Below are 9,533 nucleotides of genomic sequence, written 5' to 3' on the forward strand. Positions count from 1 at the left end.
AGCTGTATTCTTTTGTCTTAGGCCTGGTCTAAACTAGAAAATTAGGTTGGTATAACTACGTCACTGATAGGGTGTGAAAAATCCACACCCCTGAGCGGCGTCATTTAAGCCGACCTAATTCCCTGTGCAGACAGTGCTAGGTGACAGAAGAATTCTTCCGTCGACTTAGCTACTTCCTCTCCGGAGAACCCCTCCCGTCAGCGTAGGTAGTGTGTACACTGAAGCGCTAATGCATCGCAGCTGTCGCGTTTCGAGGGTAGACAAGCCCTGAGCCCCACAAGGGCGGGTCAGATCATGAGGCATTTGCAGCCCCCCTAGGTCCAAGGAATATGCCCTGTGAACAGTGTTTATTGGAATCTTAAATGACGCCATCACCAGCTGAGCAAGGAAAGGGATCTGCGTTTGCCCCGCGGGGATACCATGCGCGCCCCTGGTGCTTTTAAATCCGTGTCTGGGCAGTGGCCCTTGCTCACCTGAGGAGCCACCATGGAGCAGATCTTGGCAAACAGGATGTGCCCCGAAAGGGCAAAGATGATGATGTTCCTGAACGAGGTGAACCACATCGCCCATTCAAAGTCAGCTGCGTCCTGCAGGAACAGAGCCACGTCAGCACGGACAAGCCACGGAACGGCTACTGCAGTCGCTCCAAGGCCCCCTAATCTCTGACTTCCTGCTTAGTAACCCTCCTCCCCGCAAGACTTCAGCTCCCACAAATGTCCTTCTCTGTCGGAGAGCACGGATACAGCGCCTGCTCCTTCTCGGTGCTGGAGGCCCTCCACTTCCATTGACTTCAACAGGAGTCGAGGGCGCTTGGCACCTCACGGGATCGTGCCCACAGTTCAAGTTATTTTCATGACCTTTCTACCGTCTGTGGATTTCAAAGCAGGTTAGCTTAGCTCTATCAACCCCGTACGGGCTCTGCTGGGATCACTTGTGTCTATAGGTGCATGTAAACGCCGTGCACGCTTGCTGTGTTGCGTAACTAATACATTCCTCAGTGAGTGAACATTTAATGGATGACACGGTCGTTTCGACATGCAGCAGAAAGGTTCACGCGGACTGTGCAAAGAGACCCGAGCGGCGGAAAAGTCAGGGCTCTTTTTTGTAGCTGGCAGCCTTGGTGGTGGTACTTTAAGCAACCAAAGCCTTAGCGTGCCTGCTGTTGGGTTGCTTACCATTTTCCTGCCGAAGTAATGCCAGCCCGGCTTTATGCCCTGCCGAAAGGCTTTTCTGTTCATATTATCTGCAAAAGAACAGGTGTTACCCGGGGAGAAACCACTCTGATGCTGAAACTGTCCCCAGCCCGAGGCCGCAAAGCACTTAAGCACGTGCTTAACTCTGAGCACATACACAGCTCCCACTGGAGCCACCGCACTCGCTTACAGGGACGGGCGCACTCCAGGGCATTGCTGAATCAGGGCCTGAAACTTCCCCGTGACTGGTCAGCACAGGGGACGAGCATCAGGGTAAGCAGGGGAGGGGTTTTCCCTGGCTTACTTGCCTCCTTCTGGTAGATGGGAGGAGAAAGAGCAACAGAGAGGAGATAAGGCCCTTGAGGTTTTCAAAAGTGACCGGGGGTGGGGATTTACCGCATGGCTTCTGTGGAAATGAACGGGAGTGGTGTAGCTACAGCTCTTCTTCCCCTCTGAAAAATCCCACTCAACCCAAGGAGCCATCTCCTCCATCACTCCAGCTCTTCCGAGTCGCCCCCTGTGCACTTAGGGCGGGGTACTTCTGGGGGCTCCCAGACAGGTTCTCTGTTACCCCTACAGCCAGCCCATAAGAGTCCAATCCTGGGCGGTGCTGAGCACCTCTGACTCCCATGGGATTTGGGCGTGGAGCCACTCTTCGGAAACCTGCAGGCCTGATCCAAAGCCCACTGAAGTCAATAGGAAGAGCTTCACTGATTTCAATGGGCTTAGGGGGCAGGTTCTCCGTCGGTTGATTGGATTGCTCTTTGGTCCATTGGCGCAGTATTAGTCTCAGTCATAGCTATGCCCAGTTAACTGTGTGGATTTAGGGTCTAGCTGAAGGGGGTTGGCACGACCACCCTCAGCCTGAAGCCCCCTGTTTATGCTCCAAACAGATACATCATAGGCAGCAGCAGTCCAAGCGTCACCTGCATCACCCCACCAACGTGCTTCAGACTCAACCCAGACGGATCATCCCTAAGAGGTTTGTTTGCACTGCTAAAGGTACCAGAGGAAAGGAGCAAAGACCAAAGAGCCTCCAACCAGGGATTTCTCCAACCTCCTGCCCCTGCCCTGTTTGAGGAACCATCATGAGATGATACACTGTAGATAGGAAGAATTGGGAGCTTTCATAGGGGGAGGGGGACCTAGCCGTCAGCCGTGCCGTTGTCTGGTGTTACATAAAAAGATGGGTTGCATTACTGATTATCAGAGCCCTTGAAGATAATGTATCGGCCTGTCTAGGACGTTGACATAGGGGCTTTGCCACTGCTTTGCGCCTGATGTTGCCATTCACACCTGTGTCCAGTGGGTGTGGAACAGTTCCACTTGGATTGGGCAGCATTTCACACCTACTTTGATCAGGTGTACGTGACTCCCAAGGTCATTCTCAGCAGAGAATCAAGTCCAAGAGCTTTATACTTATGATCATAAGAAAACATATTCCAAATGGGTGGAAATTGGCTTCTTCTGAATTCTGGGTTGTAAGAATACCGGGTTGGAATACGCCTACCACTTACATACCCACACCTGGCGAGCTTTGATTAGGGAAATTACCTCTAGATGCGTCAAAGATCCCATTCCCACTGTACACCAGAGCACACGTCAAGATCAGAGCGTAGAACCCCAGCTCGTAACTCGGTAACACTGCTTTAATACCCATGTTGGTGGGTTACCACCCCAACAGCCAAGGGTCTCCAGATCTGGCAGAGAAAAAAAGGAAAGGAAAAGTTTGGTGTCTAGAGCTACACACACCCACACGGTGTGTGGGATCTCATTACATGTGAATGACTTGAAATTGGAGGATTGGATCCATTTTGTCGTCTTTTGTCTGCAGTGTTCTACCAGGTGACGGGCTCCTTTACCTACCACCCCTGGGCTGGCTTATCCTTCTACTATCCTTCCTGAACAAGAAGGGGAATTTTCTCAGCCCTGTGATTCCAGCCTGCCTTTATTTTTCGAACACAGGAGCTGCTAGTCTCAACACAAGAATGGTCCATCTAATTCCACTCCGTCTCCAGCAGACCACGTGCCCAGAGAAATCAGAGGGGCTATTTGGTCATGTGTTTGCTCATTCTGACAGAGCAGCATTGCTCTTTACAGCGCTCGGGCCAGTCTGGTTTTAAATATCCCAGGGGATGGGAGTCACCTCATTGTCCAATATGATATCACGTCTCTATTGCTCCTCACCACTGCAAAATCCCCTTCCAGTCAATCACTGCCGATGCCGCCCATTCACCTTCTGCTGGGAGCTCGGACGGTCAGTGGCGCATTGTATTCAGCGCCTTAGTGTTGCAGAGCACTTGGCTATTATCCCTTTTTCCCAAAATGGGGCTAATCGGCTTAGGCTAGCTTCCTCATCTGGGGATGGCCAGGCAGTGAGCCACTGCGCTTTTGGTGCACTGACTGATCTGCCTTTATTGGACCAAAGAGAGGCACCAGCTTTTAAAAATTCAGTAAAATTAAAAAAAAAAATAACCCGCCAAAGGCAAAAACTTCACAAGTCAGATATTAAATCAGGGGACGCCAGAGTTGTTTTTTATTGCTGCTCACACATGCAGTCCCTTTCCTGATCCCCTTTAAAGTTCACTCTGCTAATGTTACTGAGTACACAGGATTAACTGCTCCCCTGCCGATCTGTATTTTCCGCATCTCCCTGCAAGATAGCCCAGAGTGGCTTCCATCTAAGCACATCTCCCTGGCTGAGCCATGAGCCTTTTGGCTCATCTGCCTATGGCTCATCAGGGTCTGGCCCACATGCTCAGGGATCAACTGCTTATCGTATTTGGGGTCGGGAAGGAATTTTTCCTGGGTCAGATTGACAGAGACTCGGGGGCTTTTCTCTTTCCTCTGCAGCAGGGGGCACGGGTCACTTGCTGGTTTGAACTAGAGCAAATGGTGGATTCTCTGTAACTTGAAGTCTCTATATCATGCTTTGAGGATTTCAGTAACTCAGCCAGAGGTCAGGGGTTTGTTACAGGAGTGGGGGGTGAGATTCTGAGGCCTGCGTTGTGCAGGAAGTCAGACTAGATGATCATGATGGTCCATTCTGGCCTTAAAGTCTGTGAGCCTATGAGACTCGGCTGCTGTAATGGAGGCGGTTGAGTCACCGAATGAGTGACTCTGCTAACTGGGTAAGTCCCCTCCAGGGGAGAAATTCACCAGCTACTACTACTAATGGGCACGTCTACACAGCCCATGGTTCCCAGCCCGGGCTAACAGGCTTGGGCTAGCGGGGTTTGCACTGGCGCGCTAAAAAGAGACAGCGCTTTGAAGTTGCAGTTCGGCCAGAACCAAGCTCAGAGTCCCACTGTCATAGGCCCTGTGAGCAAGAGACAGTCCCTGCCCCACAGAGCTTACAATAGCGGGAGACCAGCCAGCCAAAGGAAGAGGAAGGAAGTACCCTGTGACAGATGGGCAACTGAGGCACAGAGAGAGGAAGTAACTTGCCCAAGATCACCGAACGCCGTCCTGCCTCTCGGACAGCTTTGACTGAACAAGCAATGCTGCCCGTAGCTATTCCCTCAGCGGTGTCTGGACAAATGATGCATGGAAGGCGATCGGGTTATCAGTCAAGCAAATCCACTCAGAGCAGTTACCAGCTGGTCACTAAATCTTTCCAAGCCGTTGGAAACCACATTGCAATCATACCCCCCCCCCCGAGATCCTGCCCTCGCAGCCCTTCAAACAAGGTGCTGGTGGATCGGCCATGGGGAGGGGGGCTGTTTAGATACAAATGTTCCAGTCTCTGATCCCAGAATAGGGAGTGGGGAACACAACATACAGGAGTCCCACTTGAGGGCTGCAAGGTCTTGATGGCTCTGGAAGCTCTAAGTCCAGCCCTGAAAAAATCTGACCCTGTTTAACATGACAAGATACACATAAAAACTCTAATACCCTTCCCTAGACTAAATTGCTTAACAGTGCAGAGGACACTAGCAGGGACCTGCTGCAGATGACACATTGTCATTGGTAAGCCTACGTTGCCTGTATATTGACAAGGATACCAAGTACGTTACCTGTTACACACCGTTCATTGTCACTGATGCTGCCGGCGACACACACTACACACTACACTGCCAAGGACGCAATAGCTTCTCGTCCATGAGTGTGTACTGCCAGCTACGTCCCGTATCTAGCATCCAACATACGGTGTGGATATCAGCTGTGCACTGTTATCCGCTACACACAGGACACGCGGGAGTGTCTTGCCATGGGACTTACTAACCCCGAACCAGTCAATGAATTTCGGGGGCGGGCGGGCTGTGTGCGTACATTGCATTGTACCCGGTGGTTCGTGCACTCCCTCGGAGCTGGGCGCCTCAAGTTTGGAGCCCCAGTCTAGAGCAGAGACAGGAGCCTGACTCTCCTACATGCCAGAGGCGTGCTCAAGCCCCCAGGCAAGAGGACTGCCTTCTCGTTCTCACCCGCTCTAGGCATAGTGAATGAGAAGCCTCAGCAGGAGAGACGGAGAAAGGCTTTCCCCCCGGAATCCCCGAGGGCCCAGTGGTTTGGGCAGTCAGCTGGGAGCTCTGGGTTCCAGGCCCGGCTCCGAATCAGGCAGAGCAGGATTGGAAAACAGGGCGACTGCTTCCCAACTGAGTGCCCTACCCACCAGGCTATGGGCTATCGCAGGGCTCTCTACCACGGGAGACAGGACCAATCTGGCTTAGGCTCAGAGGGTTTACAGTTGAGAAGCCCAAGCGGAGCAAGGTGTCTCCCTCCAGCCCAGAGCTAGAAGCCTTAGCTACCCTGGAGGAGCAGTGCTTAGGCTTCACCCATTCCCTGGGCATTTCCCGCTGGCTTGCTTCAGCAGCACCCCGCTCAGCTCGCTGGCATCGGTGCCACCCAGTCTGTGCCCCCCAACAATGCCTGGGGAGCCCGGATGCCCAGCGTGGGGCTGTGAATTCCATGGGGCGCCTGGAAGCTGGCTGCTGTGGCAGTGAGCGCTGGGACGCCTGCGTCCCCTCGTGGGGAGATCCCCTGCTCTCTCCCTGCCCCTCTGCCCACCGGTTAAATGGGGCACGGGGCTGTGAGGAGGAATGAAAGCCTGTGAGATGCTCCGTGTGTGCAGCCGGAGGCACCCAGTGGCAACGATAGGGTGGCCTGGTGCCCGGTTTCCGACCGGCGTGTCCGGTTGAAAAGGGGACCTGACAATGTCCGGTCAGATCTACTGACAGGACACCCGAAGTCCGGTTACTGTGAGCAGGGGAGGCGCCGGGTCATCACCCGCTCCAGCCCCTACTCAGCCGGGGCCGCCTCCTATCTTCACTGGGCGGCTGCAGCTCCCTCCGGACCCGGGCAGGAGGGTTGGGGGTGGGAGGGGAAAAGCAGCGAACTACGGGGGGTAGGGGGCAGAGGAGTGGAAGGGGGCGGGGCCTCAGGAGAATAGGCAGGGCAGGGGCAGGGCCTCAGGGGGGAGAGGCGGGGCCGGGGAGGTTCCAGCACTCCTGCTGAGTGTCCGGTTTTTAAATATTACCAAGTTGGCAACCCTGGGCAATGAACGGGGGATAGCGGGGTGCAGAGGGTCATCTCCGTCATAGGCTGGACAGGAAAGAGGAGCCAAAGAACCTGCAGAGAAGTGATGCTGACGGGAGACGATGCAAAATCAGCGCAGTTTGGGCTGGGGTGCCAGGGAGCCAGCCTGACGCTGCTGGGAGACTGGGATCCATCCCCGGCACCTCCTTCCCAGAGCAATGGGAGGCCGCCTACACTCACTCCTAGGCTCTGCTCCTGGGAGAGGTGGCACTGGCTTTGGGGGCGCCTTGTGGCACTCAGTGGGTTTTTGCAGAGCGCCGCTGAGCTGGGTGCGGGGGGTGACCCGTGCTGACAGTCTCCAAACAATTGCCATGAAGAAAGGCCGGGCATCCCGCAGAGGGGAATGAGGGGTCTGGCTGGGGGAAGGGGGCATTCAGCTGGAATACCAGGCTGGGCTTCCTGGCAGCGAGGTGGAACAGTCTCCCAAGGGATGGGCACGTCCATAACCAGACGAAAGTACTGGGGAGTATAGTGGAGGGCCCAGTCCTGGGCCTGCAGGAGGATTCAGCGCCCTAACACGGCAGCTGTTTTCCAATGCTCGTTGCCCTGCAGCAAGGCCCTTGCAGTTTTGTCCCTTATGAACGAGCAGGACAGGATCCGGGCCCAATTCTGTCCCCCGGGGTCCCCTGCTGCCTTCAGGGTGCTGCCGGGGAGAATGCAATGAGGTTGCATGGGTATAAACCAGGGTGGACTTTGGCCCCGGCTGCAGTGATCACAATGAACTGAATAGTGCTGCTTGGTTATTGGGAACCATGCGGAACCCACTGCTAGCTGGAGATGGCGTATTGGCAGCTGGACGGCCCCCCGCAATCACTGAGTGGTGCTGCAGTGGCCTGGATCATTACAATGGGGTCCTGCGCCTTTTCTCTTATGAGACTGGGTCGGCACTTACGTTGCACTTGTCAGCCACACATCTCAACATGCCCTGCAAAGAAGGTCAGCACCACTATCCCACTTTGCATATAGGGAAACCGGGGCACAGTGATGGGAAGTGACTTGCCCAAGAGCACCCAGCAGCAGAGCCGGGAGTAGGACCTGGATCCCTTGAGTCCCAATCTGGCGCGCTAGCCACTAGGCCCCATTGTGTGTCTTCCAGCCTGCAGTGCAAGACCCCTTCTTATGGTCTAAGTGCCTTTGCTTGGCACTATCTAGTTTTAACCCACTTGGAGGGTGTGCTTGGTGTTTTGTTCCTCCTTGTGGACGTCTCTTTAATCAGGCCCCCCACTCAGCACGACTGTGCACTTACAGGGTGTTTTTCAAGGGCATCCCAGGTATTGATCCCAGCAGGGCTGGGCGGGAGAAGGTTAATGGAGCAAAGTTACGTAAACGGGAATGCAATGCCCCCGAAGCTGGTCTGAGGCCGAGGTGGAAAAAAGCCTCAGTCTGCAGAACACAGAGCCCTTTCCAAATTTAGCTCAGCGATTGCCCTCTCTGCAGCTGCAGTCCTCTGTGACAGCACCGGGTGCCTGTCCCTGGCTGCAGTGGGGCTCAGCTCCCTCTTTTGCAGGTATGTGAGTGCACAAAGCCATGCACAGGTAGCTAAGCGTGCCCACTTCCCTGTCTCCCTGCTCCGCTCTACACCTGGGAGGCGCTCGGACATGCTAGCGGAAGTGCACTTTGCACGCTATGGCCACAGCTTACGGTTGCGTTACCGGCACTTCTACACTGTGGCTGAATCTTGTTGCAAGCGGTCGCTCTTACACACAGCGCTTGCGCCCTGTCCAGTGAAAGCAACCCGTCCTCACGTCCCATCCGCTGCAGCTGCAGTTAACAGTATCCTCTGGCCACGGACACAGAAAGACATTCAGCTCCACCGCGGTGCCAGGGACGGGTTGCAATCACAATGCAAGAAGGGGTGAGCTCGCCCCATGCAAATAGGTTGTTTAACAATGACCTGATTCACTCGCCTCCTTTTTTGACATGCATTTCCCTGCAACTGACCTTGACAAGCAGTTGGCACAATGCAGCACCACCCCGGATCTCAGAAGTGAGGCAAAGCAGGGGGATGGACGATTCCTTTGGAAATCCAGATCCCAATACTGTCAGTTGGGTGGGAAGGAAGAAATAGCAAGTTGTCCTTCTGCTACGGCATCTGTCTGTCCGTCCGGTGGCTCTTTGGTTTTTTGGCTGCCAGTCCCCCCCTGGGGTGGATCTCTGGAGTGAGTTGAGCTGGGAGTTGAGTGCGGAAGGCTGGGGATAGTTTTATTTTAGATCAACACTACAGAGGGGGGTTGGTTCAGAAGCTGCCTGTCAAACAGCAGCAGCAAAAGTTAATTCAGGGCAAGTGGGGGAGGATGGAGGAGGGAGAAGTGGAGGCAGGGCTGGCAGCCTAGGGCGACAGTCTGGGCATGTGCCAGCTGGATATCAGGTCCCTTCTCGCACTGGGAGCTGGTTAGAGTTTTACCTCCAGGCTTCTGGGTCAGTGGTATCCAATTGCTGCCCCTGGCGTGGTGTTTCTAGGGCAGAGAGTGTTATTGCAGCCTGACCTTCCGAGACGGGCTCACGCCCGGGCTAACCAGCCCACCACATTCACCCGGCTGCTCAGCAAAAGGCCCTTAGCTCACGTCGTACCACGGGCCACAGATTGAGGCCCCCACCCCGTGATGCGGTTTGTAAGGGTGGAAGCCTGCGCCCGGGTGGAGCCCGGTTACCTTCAGCAGGGCCCGGCGTGGGTGCAGGGAAATGTCTGTGCGGAGTAGCGTGCAGGGTCGGGGCCGTACCTGCTTACCAAGGGCTGCTGGGACTTCCCGCAGTTTGAAATTGGACTTTGCGCCAATGTGTGTGTAATGCAACCAGGTGAATCTA

General features: G+C 54.7%; 1 protein-coding gene across 3 annotated transcripts in view; it reads right to left on the reverse strand.

Moving 5' to 3' along the window:
* The window catches only part of HHATL (hedgehog acyltransferase like), a 43,438-nt gene extending 34,528 nt beyond the window's left edge, over positions 1–8,910 (reverse strand). The window contains exons 1-4 of one of the 3 annotated variants that reach the window (XM_037891222.1): positions 8,670–8,910; positions 2,748–2,893; positions 1,176–1,243; positions 474–587 (exon numbers count right to left, since the gene is read on the reverse strand). In XM_037891222.1, coding sequence (XP_037747150.1) covers positions 474–587; positions 1,176–1,243; positions 2,748–2,853 — 288 coding nt within the window. In that variant the 5' untranslated portion in view covers positions 2,854–2,893; positions 8,670–8,910. Of the gene's footprint in view, positions 1–473; positions 588–1,175; positions 1,244–2,747; positions 2,894–5,209; positions 5,358–8,669 lie in introns of those variants that run through there. The other 2 variants (XM_007055550.2, XM_037891221.2) reach the window with 2 other exon arrangements.
* Between the last annotated feature and the right edge of the window lie 623 nt (positions 8,911–9,533).

The sequence above is a fragment of the Chelonia mydas genome, chromosome 2, assembly GCF_015237465.2.
Source record: "Chelonia mydas isolate rCheMyd1 chromosome 2, rCheMyd1.pri.v2, whole genome shotgun sequence".
Taxonomy (NCBI): Eukaryota; Metazoa; Chordata; order Testudines; family Cheloniidae; genus Chelonia; species Chelonia mydas.